Genomic DNA, 18,115 nt, shown 5'->3' on the forward strand with positions numbered 1-18,115 from the left:
TTGTTAGTTCACCACCTAGTGGCATTACAAAACAAGTACACAATAAAGTTTTTATTTACAAATAATAATTAGTAAATATGTGAATATGACGCGCACGCACGCACACACGCAGACAGAGAGAGAGAGAGAGAGAGAGAGAGAGAGAGAGAGAGAGAGAGAGAGAGAGGGGGGGGGGGGGGGGCACACACCTAAGAAATATCTCAGTCTGTATTGTCAGCTTCAGAAATTATCGACTTTAAGTAATGAGTGTAGATAACTGCTTGGAAACATAACTCGTAATTAATGTGATTACTTTAGGGTACAGACACTTAGCAACAGCATAAAACAGGGAAATCCAAAATATCTGCAGTGAAAAGTTAAAGTGTGTGGAGATCTACAGCTGCCAATAATAACGGACATCTCTTACAAAAATGTTCTCTAGGCTTGTGTAGCAGTAACTGTACAATTCACGCAAAAATTACAAAACAAGTGCTTAAACTGCTGTGCCTACTACACACACGTTGTTGAACAAGACTAGTAGTATGCACATGAATGTTTGTAATTATCAGGCAATGTTTCATGGTTCCGTCCTGGAATACAGACTAGAGGATATAGAGTTCAATCCCATGTCAGCTCGGATAATTTTATTAATCCCCACCCACTACCTCTTGCCACTTCTCTCACTTTTGGCAATGTTTGAGTAACACACTGAGTTGTTTCAGGTCTAGGATTCAGGGTAAAACTGAACTATGCAGCATTTAACTTGCACAATACAATAAAGCAGTTAATGCCTCAGATGAGGAGTCCAAAACGAGTAAGACAGTTAGTTATGAGAAGAGTCTACAAAGAAATTACAGTACTAACAGAAAATGAAGTTAATATGCATCATAACAAAATGAGGACAGCATTCACTTACAATGTATATACATAAAAATATTTACAAAATTTGAATAATTTTATCAAGTGTCAGCTTGAAACCCTGATTTTCTTTTCTTTTCTTTTCTTTAAGCTCCAGTTATTTAATTTATGTACCTACTTTATTATAGGTTCGCTATCATGGCACTGTAATCTTTTTCATAAATTTGATATTTCACATTTAAAACATATTTTATTCCTTTGTTTTGAGGATGTGTGTGTGACACCGCAGTTTCTATAGCAACTCTGTTTCGTGTATTGCACATTTGCTTATAATTACAAGTTATTTTAAGTTCAAAATACATGATTTATAGCTGTTGCAGTTAACATACACTGTCATTCTTACCAACCAAATGTAAATGTTCTGTCTTATTTGTTATCAATGAAGAGAACAATATTTTCATTTGAAGTTACAGACTTCTACCCATTTATTAATGTTGTGAATGAAAAACAAACAAGAATGTAACAAGTAATATCATAAACTACCTTTTTCGCAGCAAACGTGTAATTCCAGGATGAAAATCTACTTATGATTCTAAAGATTGGAAAAGTTATAAATTGTGGCTTCAAAACTGCAACTAGCTTTCACAAATTTTACCTTACAATAGGCTTGATGAACTTACTACTACCAGTTTTATGCATTTAAATATCAAAAAGTTTTTGCTCCAGTTTACATAATGCAAGTAATTACAGAAAGATGAAATAGTGGCCCAACACATTCCAGAAACAAATCTTTTTCAGCTCAGGAGAAGTTTGCAAACCACACCTTTTATTGCTTGCTTTACTCTCTTCATAAAACAGAACCTTCAATAACAAACGCTGTATCTACGATGTTCGATTAATATCTTGAGTCAAAGCACAATAATCACATTGATATCTGGTTTTGCACTGTTGTCAAGTGTGTTTTGTGCTAATTTATATCAGCACTGAACCTTCTTCAGTGGACCCAAGTCTATTGTTATACAATAGAGCAATGTCCTAGATGTCAACGTGCAATGTTATTGCAATCAATCCTTACAATCACACGAAACGTTTCCGTCAATCAATAATGATGGGTGTTTGTAGAAAGGATGCCTCATCTAAGCATGCAGTGATCCATAATTGTGTATCAGTAACACTAATTGAGCAACAGACACAGCTGGTTTTTCAGAAAGCTCTGCAGTACTTATTTCCACAGAACTAAATGGCAAGCAAGACACACACTTCTTGCCAAGAAATAAATTAGAGTTGTTGGATTTGTGATTGCAGTGATGAAGGGGAAGACATATCACATTGAATTTGGATGGAACATAGGCATTTGATTGAGAAAACAAATAGCCTTAGAGGAAGAATATAGCTGCACGCCATTTCAGTCAAAGCCAAATATCTTTTCCTTTTACGAATATGATTAGGATTGTAATGAAAATTATTTTCCTTTATTTTGTTGTGCTGCTGATCTTAAGTAATTAACACTAAAGTGAAGCAGTAAGACTGTAGTAGCCACTGGAGAATTCTGTGTTTAACTTTAAGTTATTCGAGTTAGAATGGCATTAGTTCCTGGTCAATCACAAGCACTTCCCCTTGCTAAGGAAATCACTATCAGTTTAACAGTTTGCTTCTTTAACTAGTTTGGCCTGCAGCTGTAGTTTTTAAAAATAATGACTATCATCTAAAAAACATATACCCTGCAACAATACTTACGATCCATGATATACTATTACATTCATGTCAGTCCATGCTTCAAACTCACGTTGCCAGTTTGGTATGGTAGAAAGAGGTGCAATGACCAGGAAGGGGCCTCTAATTCCATATTCGTGAACTGCATGAATAAATGCTAACGACTGTATAGTTTTTCCAAGACCCATCTCATCTGCCAGTATACAGTTGCGGCTGGAAATGACAATAATATTTACTGAATAACTTTTCAAATATTAGCATATATTTAATAAACGAATTGTTACATACCCATTGTACCACGAAAAAAGCAACCAGTTTAATCCTTCAAGCTGATACGCTCTTAACCTATTACCATTTTTATATTCTGGAGATTCTTCTAATTTCACCCATGATTCTGGGGATGGTTTCTTCTTTGGCTGGAAAGTAAGGAAAAACAGAATGAATAACTATTTGACAATATCCCACTCATTCTATTATTAACTCCTTTTATTCTTGACTGTCTTTTGCCCTCATCTGCATGCATTGTGCTCAAAAAGTTATTAAAATGTTTCATTCTTCACAGCACAGGTATTTGTATTTTTATAGCCACCACCAACAGCAACAACAACTTTGTTCCTTGTGACATCTCATAGCAGAATTTATGGTTCATCAATTTTTCCTCACTTCAGTATATTTAATTTCCTTAAAATCTTTTTTGTGTATTCACTGCCCAACATTTTCTGGAAGATGGAAGGGGGCAAAAAAAAATAATGCAAGGGAAGAATAACACCTTTCACCTATTTCACACTAAGTAAATTAGAGTACTAACACAAAACTACAATGTTTGACACAGAAAGGAAGGCAACTGTCAAAATCTAAGTACAGTTGTTTGTTTGTAGGTTTCATGTTAACAGAAGTGTGTAGCTTATGCTTGATGAGGATGAAGTCAATAACAATGAAAGTGGCACAAGATATGGAATAGGACTATATGAAATTTAATTGAGAGAATGTATTTAAGAGATTCCAAAAGCCTCAAGGTGTTGGCCTCACCATGAGTCCATACGGCACAGATGTTTCCAATGTATTTAAATAACACCAGGATCTGAAGGCTTATGGATCCCAGGATAGGCCCCTCAAGCAGCCCTGAAAAGGATGGCATAGGAAGGAGCCCACGACTGTACTCCTGATCTGTTTGTTTTTCTGCCACTTAATATTTACGAACTACTACTGTAACTTTTAAGTTGGTTAAGGTGATCAAGAACAATGTTATGGGTTTGTTATCAGGTGGGTGTTGGTTGAGACAAAGAACTTCTATGGATGGAACTATTTGTCCTTGTGAGCGGCATGTTTGTATGGACTGTAAGCCAGTTTGTAGCATATGGATGGAATCTTGATGGCAGATGCTGTATGCAGTGTCTCACTATATTGCTATTTACCTTCTTATACATACACCTTTTGGTCAAGTGACAATGGTAGTAGATCGCTTATTTGCCAGGAGAATAATGATGAGTCATCAGTTTTTGGGGAGCTTAGTGCCTGGAATTCTGCAGAGTACTTACATTTTGATAGTTGCCATCTTGTTCATGTCAAACATTCCTTTCCCTATAGCCTTGGCATTCGAAGCACACCAATCTGTTCAGGTCTAGACTCTGTACAGCAGTACACCACCATTCTCCCCTCAGCTTTAACTAAGTTGTGCAATCCTGGTTCTTGTGGAACCCTCCAAAAACAACTTAGGAGTACGTCTCTTGTCACACAGTATTATCCTGTTCTTGAACATATTATCAGCTACTTCAACAATGATATGTCTTGCTAAAATTGGGCCCTTGGATGATACATATTCTGTCCAACAGTTTGCCCTGCACACACAGAATAGCTTTACGTCAATCCCCTAACCTTCGCAACTTCCTCGTCAGACCACCACCTACATGGCCTAAATTTACATTAATTTTTGTGGGTTTCGCATTTATTTTTATAAACTATGCCTTTTCTTTATTTTCTGACCTTTAAGTTCTCAGGTTCTGAAAGGTGGAAGAGCCACTGGCTCTGGAAACTTGTGCATTTCCATATCATTTGTGTGCATTTTCTTCTGCTGCTATTTGGTGAGCACATTTTTTATCTATTCGTGTCTGTCTATATACAGTTGAACTTTATTTACACACAACTCTCCTGTAATTCTCATTTGTGCATTAAGTTTTGTCGGTCCCAGCATAATACAATTTAAAAATGAGTTAATTAAACCTTATATATATGTAATGCATTTTTACTTAATTCACAGTTACACTTAAATTCCAGTGAAATAAATTGAGATTTGTGTAAATGTAATAAGCATCGTTGTTTGAAAAGAAGCCTTGTGGTATTTTTCTTAACTTTGTTGACATACCCAAGTACAGCGAGTGTGTGACGCCATGGAGAGAAGGGACAAAGTCACAGTTAACAAGAGCGAACGTACGGCATGGAAACAAAGATACTCCTAGCACTGTTTTCAATACGGGAATTTCTATCATGGTAACAATCGAGAAGTTAAAAGTTGCCAGCTAACATTTATTATTGAACAAAGGTTCTATCATTTATTCACTTACGTTCAGCCATGGAGAACAGAAAAAGGTAAAGCTATACACTAAATCAGAAAGTAAAATTCATATACGAGGTAGATGCTAACCCATAGAAAACAAAATCTGAAATTGCTTCAGACTTAGGAATTGCCTATACCACACTATGTAAAGTCATCAGCTAAAGACGTATTTTGAACATGTTTTTAAAACTGGGTGCAAAATCAATGAAATGCATTCATCAGCAAGAAGGGAGATAAGAAGATTTGGAAAAGGCACTTTTTCATGGTTCCAGCAAAAATGGGCTGCAGCTCTACCAATCATGCTGAAAGAAAATGTGATAGATTTTGCTAGAAGTAGGAACATCACTGCTGATTTAAAGCCTTCATCAGGATGGTCACAAGAATTTAAAAATTGTCATAGACTCACAGGGAGAATAATTTCAGTCAAATCGAAAGCTTTGGAAGACTTCACAATGCAGCACTAGATTGATGAGGTTTTGCCGAGTGTCTTAAGGGATTATCAACCTCGAAAAAAATCTGCAATTGTGACGAGACCGGTATATTTTACAGTCTGGTTCCTAATACAAATTTAGCTGAAAAGGAAAGAAGTAAAATTCATGTGACATTTCTTCTCGCCATGAATCCTTTCCCCACTAGTGACAGGAAAATCTAAGAATCTGAGGTGTTTCAAAGGTGTAAAGAGGAAACATACACAATAACAATTCTTGGATGACAATGATTTTCATGAAACAGTGGTTAAAAAGCTGCACATTAGAATGAAAAAGAAAAAAAGGGGCTCCTTCTTACGGGTCCGATGTGCAGCACATGCACCCCAAGTAGTTTTGAAAAACGTTCAAGTGGAATTTTTCCCTCCGAACTGTACCAGTGTTGTAAAGCCACTCAATTTGGGCAATATTGCAAATTTCAAGGTGCATTATGGAAAAAAACTGGTTCAACATTTTGTAACATTGACTGATGCAGGAAATGAAAATCTTTTCATTAACTTACTACAAGCTGAGTATGTTATTGCTGATAAGTGCCACAAAAGTGGTAAATCAGTTTCAAGCAACAGTGATGGAGATGACAACTTTAATCTTGAAACATTTAAACTGAGTGAAGCATTAAGTTCAGTTAATATGTGCAGGCATTACATCAGTATGAAAAGCTCTTAATTCATTAATAAGTTTATGAAGTGAGATGTATAATGCTCAAAAAGTGAAATAAGGCAAATTTTCTGATTTCTTACCCATGTAAGCCCATTGAATGTTTGTGTACTACTGTATCTATATCTGACCAAATAATTCTGAGTTACAAGTATTCTTTTCTCTTCCCTTTGATACACAAATAAATCAGTTTCAACTGCGTAAAATAGATGAATGTGTGCATTTGTGTGTGTTCCACATCATGCCCTAAACCACTGGATTGATTTTTTTTTTTTTTTTTTTTTTTTAAGTTGGTACATGTGTGGATCAAGAGAGGGGGTGGCAACAGGCAGAGAGAGGGACAGGAAGAGCTGGGTGAAGAAAGAAAGAGATGGTAAGAGAGAGGGGATTGGAGGAAGGGGACCAGAGGGGGAAGGGGGGGAAGTGTGTGTAATGTAAGAGCCATACATTTATACAAGCAAGGAAAGGGCTAGTTATATTTTCAAACTTTGATGTATTTGAGATACGTAATAATCATATTCTTTTTTTTCCTTTTTAACCGTTGTCAGGAATGTCGAAAAAGTAGCTGAATTCTACAATTCAAAACTGTCACCATGTTTATGCAGGAACAGGAATCTTGTCATCGAGATTCCAGACAATGCTGGATAGGTTTAATTCTAATAGCAAGACATCAATATTCGATTATATAATTGGTTACAAAATAGGGCAATTGAGCCAAATAGTAGCACCACATCACATTTATACCCATAGTGATAATGTTTACTTAAAAACAGTGTAAGGAGCAAGAGATGTACGCAAAAGAAAGATATACACATCTCTCACTGTGAATTGCTCAAATCACACTTTAATATTAAGGCTAAAAATGTGAAATGAGAGTATATCTCTTGAGGCATGTCTCTATGAATTTCATTCACAGAACACCTTATAAATGGCTATGTAGACTTATACTCACAACAAACAACATGAATCCGATCTGGCAGACCCATATTGCCAAACAATATAGTCATCTCATTTGATTGGAATCATTCATTTTGTGAGAGTTAAGAACAGCTGGACTAAATGCATTATTGCCATTAATGAAAAGGAAATTTAGGGAGCTGAGAATATTTCACAATTCTCACAAAAAAGAAGGAAAAAAGAAAGTGAAAAAGTGTATTTTTGTATTTGTTCCTGGTTTCAAAACAAACAGCCAACATACACCATTTGAAGAACAATGACATGTTTCAACACAATCGGGCGTCAACTAGCAGCTCTAGTTCTTTGCAGATTACTAGTCCAGGTATGGCTGATAAAGACAGCACTTTACTCATATTTTTGGGGTTTAATTTTTTTTTTACTTTTTTTGTCACAGGTACACTTCCATGGTCTTGCTGTTAAGTATAGTAATTGGTTGGTTGGTTTTATTTGTAATACCGCAACATTATTACTTCTATACTTGCTACCTTTCATCTATATTCACATACAGTAGGTGTAAAACTGTATACACACATATAGTTATTTCAGCTCTGGACCTTTTAAGAGACTAATGACCAAGTTGAACAGAATAAATTGTACCAAATAAAATAAAATGAAGTAGATGTCCACTTTAGACACCAAATAAGTATTTTTACATTTTAGATTTTCTGTTGGCGAACTATTAAACTACAATGAACTGATTGTATCCAAAAACTTAAAAAATGTACCAGAACAATAGCACAACAACATTGAAGATTTATGGGGATAAATTACTTTAAAGGTATCATCAACAGACAAGAAAAAGATCAAAATTGTTACTTATTTACAAAAACTAGCATACAAAAAGACCAAAAACAGACTACAGTGTGTCTTGCTAAGCACTGTCATATCCAGAAACAATAATTTTGTCTAAGCATTTGTTACAAAAGAATAATTATCTGTTTTCACCACTGTTAAATGCCTCCACTGTCAATATTCTGCCACACATTTTTGGGAGTGGCTTTATTATATTGCTTTCAGTTGCAAATTGACTGGTTTAACAGTTCAAACATTTTCAGCATATTTCAACCATCATACACACTGTTGTATCGGAAACATTTTCTAATGTGTGGTATTATGTTTGGTATCCCTGTCCTATTAGCAGCAGACAAAAAATAATCCATTTCAGTACTCCACAAGTCATCACGAGACTTTCAGCAGAGGGCACTTAATGTGTCACTAACTCAATCCAAAACTAATTTTTTTTTTCATTTACTGACAAGTTTACGTTCAGTATGTCGCTAACACACTGTCCACTCTTCCTTCAAAGAGATACTAGTTTCAGATTCCAGCCCAACTGCAGTGAGTAATCGCATCTCCAGCCAAATGGTCTGTCAGTTCATTTCCCGTGATACCCATGCAACTTCGGACTCAAAAGAAAACAACTGAGCAGAAAGCATCATTAAATTAAAGGAGGCGTGTGTAGCAATCTATCTTTTTCGTCATACTGTTGATATTCCAACCTGGAATTTCCCTTGTTTGATACTGTAGCCTCTACTTTTCATGAGAAAATTGTGCTTTACGATTTTTTTAAACGCCGAACTGAGACTTGCGATTCAATTATAAAATTTCAAAGTATATCCTTGCAAGGAGAATGACCACCTCTAGCTTACATGGCACATATAGCTCTGTGTGGTGGACTATGTTTTTTTTTTTTTTTGCATTTGGAAAGAACCCTGTTCTCCAATCTCATCCCACCTGTTTATCATCCATATTTCTCGAATAAACCATGTACCTAATCCATCATTGGATAAATCAGTCTATAAACCAATATCTTGACTCATATTAGGACGATTCTTGCATTCATTAGTACCCTTTTAATAGCATCAAACGGTGCCTAGCCATAAGTAGTCCACTTCAATAATACCACATTTTACGTACTACAAGAGACACCTTTTTTCATTGAAAAATTGCCTCCAAAATTCAGGTGCATATATATTAATATAAAAGTGTTAAGTGTTTTGTTTAAAACTCCCACCAATCTTAGAAGTAGCCATATATTCGATGCCACAGGGACCCTCTCTCTATCTGGGAAAATTGTATTCAACTAGTAGTAACAGTGCACCAATGCAACAAACATGAGTTGTGGGGATTCACAAGCTTGCTAACACTGTCTCCCTGCCACCCCACCATCATAAACCTGGAACACTGTCTAGCCTACAACGCATCACTGCAGTCTACAGTGCCAGTGAACTTGAATTTAAAGTGATTTGTGATATCAGCAATAGTACAGTAAGAGTGTTGTTCTTGGTCTCAAGCGGGAGAGTGCAAACAGTCATGGTCTAGAGTAAAGAAGACATTACTGTAAAATCTTTCGAGAAGTGTGGCATAAATTACACACTTGATGGCAGTCAACACCATCTTATACACGAAGAGGAAAACTATGATTATGATGATGATGATGATGATGATGATGATGAGGAGGAGGAGGATGAGGATTTTCAGGGATTTTAAACGTCAGTTCAGTTTTATAAACTAACTTTTTTTTTAAATCTGACTTTGTAATCTAACAATACAAACTGTAGAAATAGTATTTAAAAAAACTGCATCTTTTAGTCCATAGAATACAGTACACACTTTATCAACATCCTACTGTGTGTTTCAAATTCAGCACTTGTTTGGATTAACTGCCACTGACAAACTGCATATGCCTGTAAATAATTTTAACTGTTTCTTCATGTGCGAGTAGGGTAAAGTAGCCACTGCGATCATCCTACTATTGTCACGCAATATACAGTCTGAGTTATTACACGGCCTAAGAACTTACTTTCAAACCTGGTAAATTTAGATTTTTCTCCTTCTCGCATCACACCTTATTTGTTGCTGACTTCATCTAGAGCAGGCTGTTCTAGCTCATCGGCTCCGTTGTGAGCCGCGGAGCGCTCCCTGCTCCAGGGAGCCGTGTCACTCGCTGTGACCATTCAAGTGGGCCAGCACGTGGCACGGCTGGCTGAGGCAGGCAGCAAGGCAAGCGTCTTTATGTGCCAGCTGCATCTCACAAGATCGACAACCTCATACTCTTAGCTGCTAAGACGTGGTGACATGCTACACCAGGAAATACGATATTCAGGAAATAAATAACAAACAACTGTTTTACAAGAAACTGCATGCTAAATTTATTGGGCCTCTGTAGCTTGACATTTTCTTTTCATTACAAGATCGGAAATATCAGGCATCAAAGTGTACGCAGCGTTAATGCGGAGGATGGCCTTCATTGTTGCATCGCGAAGAAATGATCATTCCTCACTTTTTACTATTTTCATTGCTGAGAAAAGCTCTTCACAACAATACGCAGATCCAAATATGTACATGATCTGAGCGGCATTGTTATGAAGCCTGGGAAATGTTTTTTGCTGTAATGAACGATACCATCATGACAAATCCAACATGTTGTAGTACCTCTCTTTCAACAAACTTGAATTTTGCAGATCAATAATCTCCTATTGAAGTGACGATGACAAGTCATCGGCGGAAACTTGGGGGCGGGGGAGAGAGTAGTTCTGAACACCTTAAGTTCCATTTCCAAACTAGTGAGGTCTAGGAATCGTGTTTCAAACGACATGATGAGCTGCTTTAACTTTGCTTGGTAATCACCGAAAGTAGTACCTTCAGACAGTTTTAAAGAAGCAAGGCGATTGAAGAACGTTAAATATCCATTACTCATATGCCTCTCAAATAAACGTAACTTTTCCATGAACACTTTGATCTGGTCGTGCATGTCAACAGTTAGCTGCCCTTTGCCCTGCAATGACAGATTTATATTATTCAGATGCATAGTTATGCCAGCTAGGAACGCCAGGTCTAATATCCCTTTTATATCTTCCCCTTTCATTGAGAGCCATCCGTGAGGAAATATCCCTTTTTCTAAGAAAACATCAAGAACTTTTTCCCCGACTCTGCCAACAAACTGTACTGTGGTAAGGTATATCACCATACTCCACTTCCATATCTTTCGGGAATCCATTGAACTGGCGATTATTCATACCGTGACGCCGCAAAAAATTCACACACTTCACGACATCTTTCATTAAGCCACCTAGCTCTTCTGTTTCAGAACAGAAGTGTCTCTTAGTGAATAAAACAAGCCGACCACAGTGGCCGAGCAGTTCTAGGCGCTTCAGTCAGGGAACCGCGCGACTGCTACGGTCGCAGGTTCGAATCCTGCCTCGAGCATGGATGTGTGTGATGTCCTTAGGTTAGATAAGTTTAAATGGACACCCTAGCTGCAAACAGGTGTTTATGTACTTTATTAGGGACATGTTGAAAATGTGTACCCTGACCGGGACTCGAACCCGGGATCTCCTGCTTACATGGCAGACGCTCTATTTATCTGAGCCATCGAGGGCACAGAGGATAGCGCGACTGCAGGGACTTATCCCTTGCACGCTCCCTGTGAGACCCACATTCCCAACATGTCCACACCACTACATTAGAGTGCGCTTAAGAGATGTTTTCCCATCATACTCATTACTCGTGGCAGATTAATCTACCAAGTCCCGTACGAGTTCGGGCATAGTGTGTGCGTGCGCACAAGAAGGTCAATGGCCAGGAAGCCATATTTTAACTATACATGACTCGTACAGAACTTGGTAGATTAATCTGCCACGAGTAATGAGAATAATGGGAAAACATCTCTTAGGCGCACTCTAATGTAGTGGTGTGGACATGTTGGGAATGTGGGTCTCACAGGGAGCGTGCATGGGATAAGTCCCTGCAGTCGCGCTATCCTCTGTGCCCTCGGTGGCTCAGATGGATAGAGTGTCTGCCATGTAAGCAGGAGATCCCGGGTTCGAGTCCCGGTCGGGGTACACATTTTCAACATGTCCCTAATGAAGTACATCAACACCTGTTTTTCAGCTAGGGTGTCCATTTAATTATCATTTCATTTCTAGCAAAACTGCATGGTCATCTACGGTAACTGCTCTATCGGGAACAGATACTATTGTCATGTGTAGATAAGTTTAAGTAGTTCTAAGTTCTAGGGCACTGATGACCTCAGATGTTAAGTCCCATAGTTCTCAGAGCCATTTGAACCATTCTTTTGAATAAAACAATGAAGAGTCAAAATGTCTTTCCCGAATTCATCCCCGAGTTTATTTTTCAAAACGAAAAGCAAAACCTTGGTGACGCCCGATCATTTGTGGTGCACTGTCTGTCGCTACAGAATGGAGCATATCCCAGGGCAAATTCATATTGTCCACCGATTCAGGAACAGCTTCAAAAATGTCATGCCCTGTTGCGGTTTAATCGAGTGGTACCAAATTCAAGAGTTCTTCAGTTGCTTGCAGCTCCACGTCGACACCACGCACAAAGACTGCAAGCTGGGCACAGTGCGATATGTCGGTGCTTTCGTCAAGTGCTAGCGAAAATGCAACAAAGCTCTCCACCTTTTTCCTGAGCTATGTCTCTAAATCTGTTGCCATGTCCAGGATTCCATGAGACATTGTTTGCTTAGACAGGCAAACCCCTTTAATTGGCTGCACCCCCCTTGGAAACAAACATTCTGCAACTACTACCATGCACGATTTTACGAGTGGTCCCACCGCAAACAACTTGACACTCGTCGCAATGATGTGAGCGACCCTGTAGCTTGCTCGAATTGCAGATTCAGTTATATTTTCTCCCCTCTTATTCACCTGAAAATTATAAACACATTGCAGAACAAAAACTATGTTGCATGTTTTGATACCCTCTGTATTACAAAACCGCTTTTAAACTTTTGTCTCCTCGTACCTATGTAGTTCTTAAGCCTGGCTACCAGTTCTCTGCTTGCGACGCCTTCTACCTGATCGTAGTGCGCTGCATGAAGACGTGTATAATGTCGTTGTATATTGTACCTCTTCGCAGAATTAGATACTTTATGACATAGGAGACACTGTGGGTGACCATCCCTCTCAATGAATAGAAAGGTATCCTCCAATAGAAGTACAGGGCTCCCACGGCTCGTCATAGCTGTCATTGAACACGGATTATAATGTCAGGTGCGGCATGCAGCCAGGGAGCAGTGAGTTCGCTTTCCCCCTCCAAGCCGGCTCCGAGCTGCCGCAGTGAGTGCTCCGGCTCCCTGGAGCTCGGTTGGAACAGCCTGATCTAGAGTGTCAACTGCTCAGATGACATTGGTGTGGCCAACGAAAGATCATTGGCATAAAAATTGATTTTTTTTGGGCAAGGTATAAGATACACCCAAGGACCTTATCTAATGCGGAAGTACATACATGTAGACACACACCGAGGCCTAATGGCAAAACAGCAAACTGGAACTTCTGTCACAATGTAAGAATTTGGTATATTTTTGAACTGCTTTACTGTTGATGCTGTTAAATCAGTGGTAGAAAAGTATCTAAAATTGTAGAACTTCCATAACTGTTCTTCCAGGTTTGTACGGATGCCTTGATTGGAATTAAAAATCTTATTAATTGATCTGGCATCTAAAACAAACCTGATTCCTTGTACGGTTTGCTCAAGCAAAAAGTGGACTGCAGTATGGGCTGTCAAATTTCTTCAAGAACGCCTCCATCTGGCATCATCTGGCTCAAGCTCAGGTGATTGGGTTGTATGGGTACACAAGCAAAAAGGCTTTTTTGGGGAGAGGGGGTACAGGGCGTGGTACCTTTAGTATACATTTTAATTATGCTGAGTTTTTCTCTACCAAGAAATCCACAATACACTCACTAACTTTTTTATCATAATTTCGTTAAGAGGAGTTGGCTTTTTACGGCATTAAATGCTTTTAGATAGTCAATAAATCAAATAGACTTATTTGATCCTTGACATTCAGGCTGCCACGTGATAAAGCAAGAGTTACGTTTGTAGGATTAATATTTTTGGAATACATGCTGTTTAACATGGAAGTTTTACAGCTCTTTATGTCTCAGCTCAGAATGTGTACAACAGATGGGTGTCAGTTAAGTTGAATAGTAGCAATGCGAATTACTTTTTTTTCTCCTTCTTTCAGACAGGCATGATCAGCGCTTTTCTTCCCCCTTTTCCCAGCTTTGTTTGAGCAATCTACAATATGTTTTGGTTAAAAAGAGATGCCAACTTGTCAAATTCTGGGTCATTGTCTTTACAATCATGCAAGAACTGAAGAATTAACTTTATTTCCTTTATAAGGGAACATTTGAAAATGAATTATTTTTGATCCAGTCTTGTTGCACTGAATTTCAGTTTTGTTTCACCCACGAGCATCTAGAGCTACACAATGACAGTCTTTACATATGGCCACAATCTCTCTGGATTATGTGGAAGATCTTTTGATAATATTCAGCTACAGTAGTTGTTGAAAGCTTCACTAAGTGCTCTTCTTACAGACTAGATGTTTCACTTAACATCTCTCTATCTACATTCCAACACTCCTAGCTATATTCTCTATATGTGCCTATGGTCAGTCCTTGCTGTGTCTTTAGACTTTTATTTTTATGGCAACTATAAACCACGAAGAGTCCCTCCCACCTAAACATAAATTACTTCTTTTTGTTAGTCTTTGTACTTCAGGAATCATAGATTGCCTTACAATCAATAATACTTATATCTGTAGGTCATCCTCACAGAGATCAGGTACATTTGTTGACATTGGATCTAATATATATTTCCATCATGAGTCACATTTGGAACTTTTTCAGAAAACACACCTGAAATCGAGTTGCAAAATATTTTGTCATGCGAAACAGGGAGGACGGGCACGCTTGCCCAGGAGGGCCACAGAAGGAGGCACACTCGCCAGGAAGCAATCTCACTTCCTGGAAGCGACAGGAGGAACAAGATTTAAAATAAATCACTAACAATAACAGTTAAATTAATACTGCTGTAGCTGCAACTTGACTCTTAGTGATATCTACAACATATTACGATTCCTTTCAGGAACTTACGGAGTAGCTTCACCTATTGGCTTGTGTATTTAAGCTCTTACACATGAAGCTAAACTCAATATGTGCATTTTGTCTTGTTACCAATGAACTTTAGATAATACCTTCCATTTATCCTTTGGGGGCTTCTTGTTGATCTGCTCAAATTGCTCAATCTTCATTGGATCTACGTCTTCTTCCAACTCCCATGTGCTATCTTCATACTGCATTGACCGCCACTTAACCAGGTAATGTTTGATCGTTTTCCCAGTATTAGGATCTGTATGTTCAGCAACATCCAAGACCCGATCTACTTCCACATAATCAGGGTTGAAGGGTTCATCTTCAAACTGAAAATCATTAGCAAGATTTATTATAACTGATCAAATAATCTCTAGCTTATCTTAACAGTATATCACATTACTAAAAGATCAGTTTTACCCCAATGACAAGCATTTCACAAGAGAAAAACTTTGGTAATCACTTACATTCTCAAAAATGTTTGCATGATGAGCCATCTTCTGTTTAAACCTCTTAAGTTTGGCTGCAATTCTCTTATCCCCTTTGAACAGTTCTTCTTCAGTTTTCCATTCACAATGTAAATAAGAAAAATTGCGATACTTGACAAAATATTCCTCTACTTCAACATATTTGACATCAGATTTACAGTCTACTTTGTTTTTGCTTTCAGTTCTATCTTTTGCAACTATATCTCCATCAAGTGGATTCGATAGGTACTGCTGATTTCTTTCATTCAACCTAGCCACTTCCAGAGAGCTCCCACTGTCTTCAACTTTTAGCTGGCTTTCACTTTCTTCTGGTTTTGTGGTGCTTTCTGTTTCTTCATCAACTGGAGTAGTCTCAAACTTTCTAACCCTGTCAATATATTCTGCACTACCACTATTGCTTGCTGCAGTAACATTTGATCTCAAAAGAACTGGTTCCTCAGTTTCTTCACTGAAGTTATAAATACTTAGTGGGGCGTCAGACTTCTTTTCAAAATCTATGTCTGACTGCTGACACACTTCGTTGTTCCGATTTTCCCCAGTTGCACATATTTCATCCACAGCCGGAACATCTACTACAGGTGTAGAGTTATTTACAGGCTCCTGTTCACTGATTACAGCAGGCGCATTTTCATTTTCTGTGGTGACCTCTGTCTTGATAGAGGATTCTGGCTTAACCTCCTTATTATTCTGAGCATCTGCTGGTGGTTTAATCTCTCTTCTGCCTTTCCTTACAGCCAAAATATATTGCACAACCATTGAATCTTCATCAGTTGTGTTCTGAAACACAAAACAAATTATGTTTATAATTAAGATGATGCTACACTAAAGCATTATACATCAGAAAATCATCATCATTGATAGAATCCAAAGAAAACATGAGGTGCAACATATACAGTAGAAATGTAAAGTCGTTGAGCCTCAAACAAGAAGTTCGTAGTTTGTTACAAATAAATGACATACAGAGTATCGGGCTCCAGAAAGTATTCCAACCCTGGGTCACCTTGTCACATTTCCAGGATCATGTTAATTACCTGAACAAAGGATCATAAACAACCAGTGTTTACACATCCACTTAATTTCCAATGGTGTTTAGTCCCAGAAAATACTATAGCCAACTGATGTACTTTCCAGTTCACCATTTAGGCTATTAACACTCCCACTTTCAACATGAATTACCAACATATGGACAATCACTGAAGTAGGTACTGGAGGGTCAGTAATCAACATGAAAAATTACCAGCCAACAGGCATCCAATAGTATGTTCACTATGACAGCTTTTCATTAATTCTCCTTCATTATTAGACTCCGCAACATTCCATGAAAACTCTTTGAAAGTCAAAATGTGGTGGGCTAAATATTTCGACAGTGAAAGGCTACATGTCTCATACCATTCACTTCATATTTTATGCTTGCATCTCTGTTACAACCGTAGTTAAAAACACTTGGCACAATTCTGCACTGCAGCAAATCAATAGTTTGAAACCTTTATTTTGTAACTACCGCTCCAATTATAGGGTGGTGCACAAAATGTTTGCAAATAAACACTTTATTGTCAAGAAAAACATACATTGCCACACACGGAAAACACTTTGTAGACAATTGTTGTAACTCAACACATACTCAATATGTCCACTATTTCAATTCCCACCTTCCTTTATACGAACACTAATGCTAGCGAAAACCACGATTTCACTGCAGGCTTGAAGAATAAGGCATCTGAGCTCCCTTGAATCATGTGGATGCTTCCTTCAGGTACCCCTATAGAAATATGTCACATGAATCAAGGTCTGGACTATCAGGGATGGGAGTGGGGGTAAAACTGTCCATCACAGAAAGAACCTGGAAATCTGAGAAATGACCTGCATACTGAAATGCTTCTGTAAGAAACCCACCACAGTGTTTGCAGTATGTGGGCTTCCTCCATCTTACATGAACCGCAGCATGTTTAATAGCAACAAATTGTGGAATGAAGTTATTGTGCAGCACGCTCAAATAACATACAATGTTCCCAGTTTCTTCCAAGAAGAAACGTCCAATAAGTCCACAACTAGAAATTGTGACCCACACTGTCATCCTCTGGTCACAATGTCGTCGTTCATAAAGCATTTGCGGATTTTCAATGGCCCCAAAGTGTACATTTTGTCTGTTAACCACATTATCCAAATGAAAATGTGCCTCATCTGGAAACCACATGTTACTCAAAGTTTATTTCCTATCCTCCGCCCAGTGGGCAAACAGTGGTCTCTGCCACTTGTGCTCTGCACTGAGCTTCTGACCAGAGATCATTGTGTGCGGGTACATCCGGAGGTCACTTTCAATTTACAGTTGCACTACTGCCTTTCCAGGGTTTCTCTGTAGAGCAACTCATACCGCTTCAATATTCTCTGCCAAACAAATGGGCTTCGGCCCAGGTCGCTTCGCTTCCAACATTTATCCTTCAGGTCTAAATTGATCATACAGCCTGTGAATGGTACTCTTGCAAGAGGGCCACAGTGTGTTAAACTGTTGTCAAAATCAGCTTT

The 18,115-nt window shown here is 38.3% G+C and overlaps 1 protein-coding gene and 1 non-coding gene across 2 annotated transcripts in view; one reads left to right on the forward strand and one right to left on the reverse strand.

Annotated features, from left to right (window-relative positions):
* Positions 1–18,115, reverse strand: part of LOC126337009 (chromodomain-helicase-DNA-binding protein 7) — a gene marked incomplete at its 3' end in the record, with an annotated part of 254,459 nt that overhangs the window by 149,817 nt on the left and 86,527 nt on the right. The window contains 4 exon segments of the mRNA XM_050001259.1: positions 2,575–2,763; positions 2,839–2,966; positions 15,209–15,433; positions 15,572–16,369. Of these exon segments, the coding sequence (XP_049857216.1) occupies positions 2,575–2,763; positions 2,839–2,966; positions 15,209–15,433; positions 15,572–16,369 (1,340 nt within the window).
* Positions 11,973–12,047, forward strand: Trnat-ugu (transfer RNA threonine (anticodon UGU)). The gene has a single exon. It is a non-coding gene; the product is annotated as a tRNA-Thr (tRNA).

Source organism: Schistocerca gregaria, chromosome 2 (genome assembly GCF_023897955.1).
Source record: "Schistocerca gregaria isolate iqSchGreg1 chromosome 2, iqSchGreg1.2, whole genome shotgun sequence".
NCBI classification, from domain to species: domain Eukaryota; kingdom Metazoa; phylum Arthropoda; class Insecta; order Orthoptera; family Acrididae; genus Schistocerca; species Schistocerca gregaria.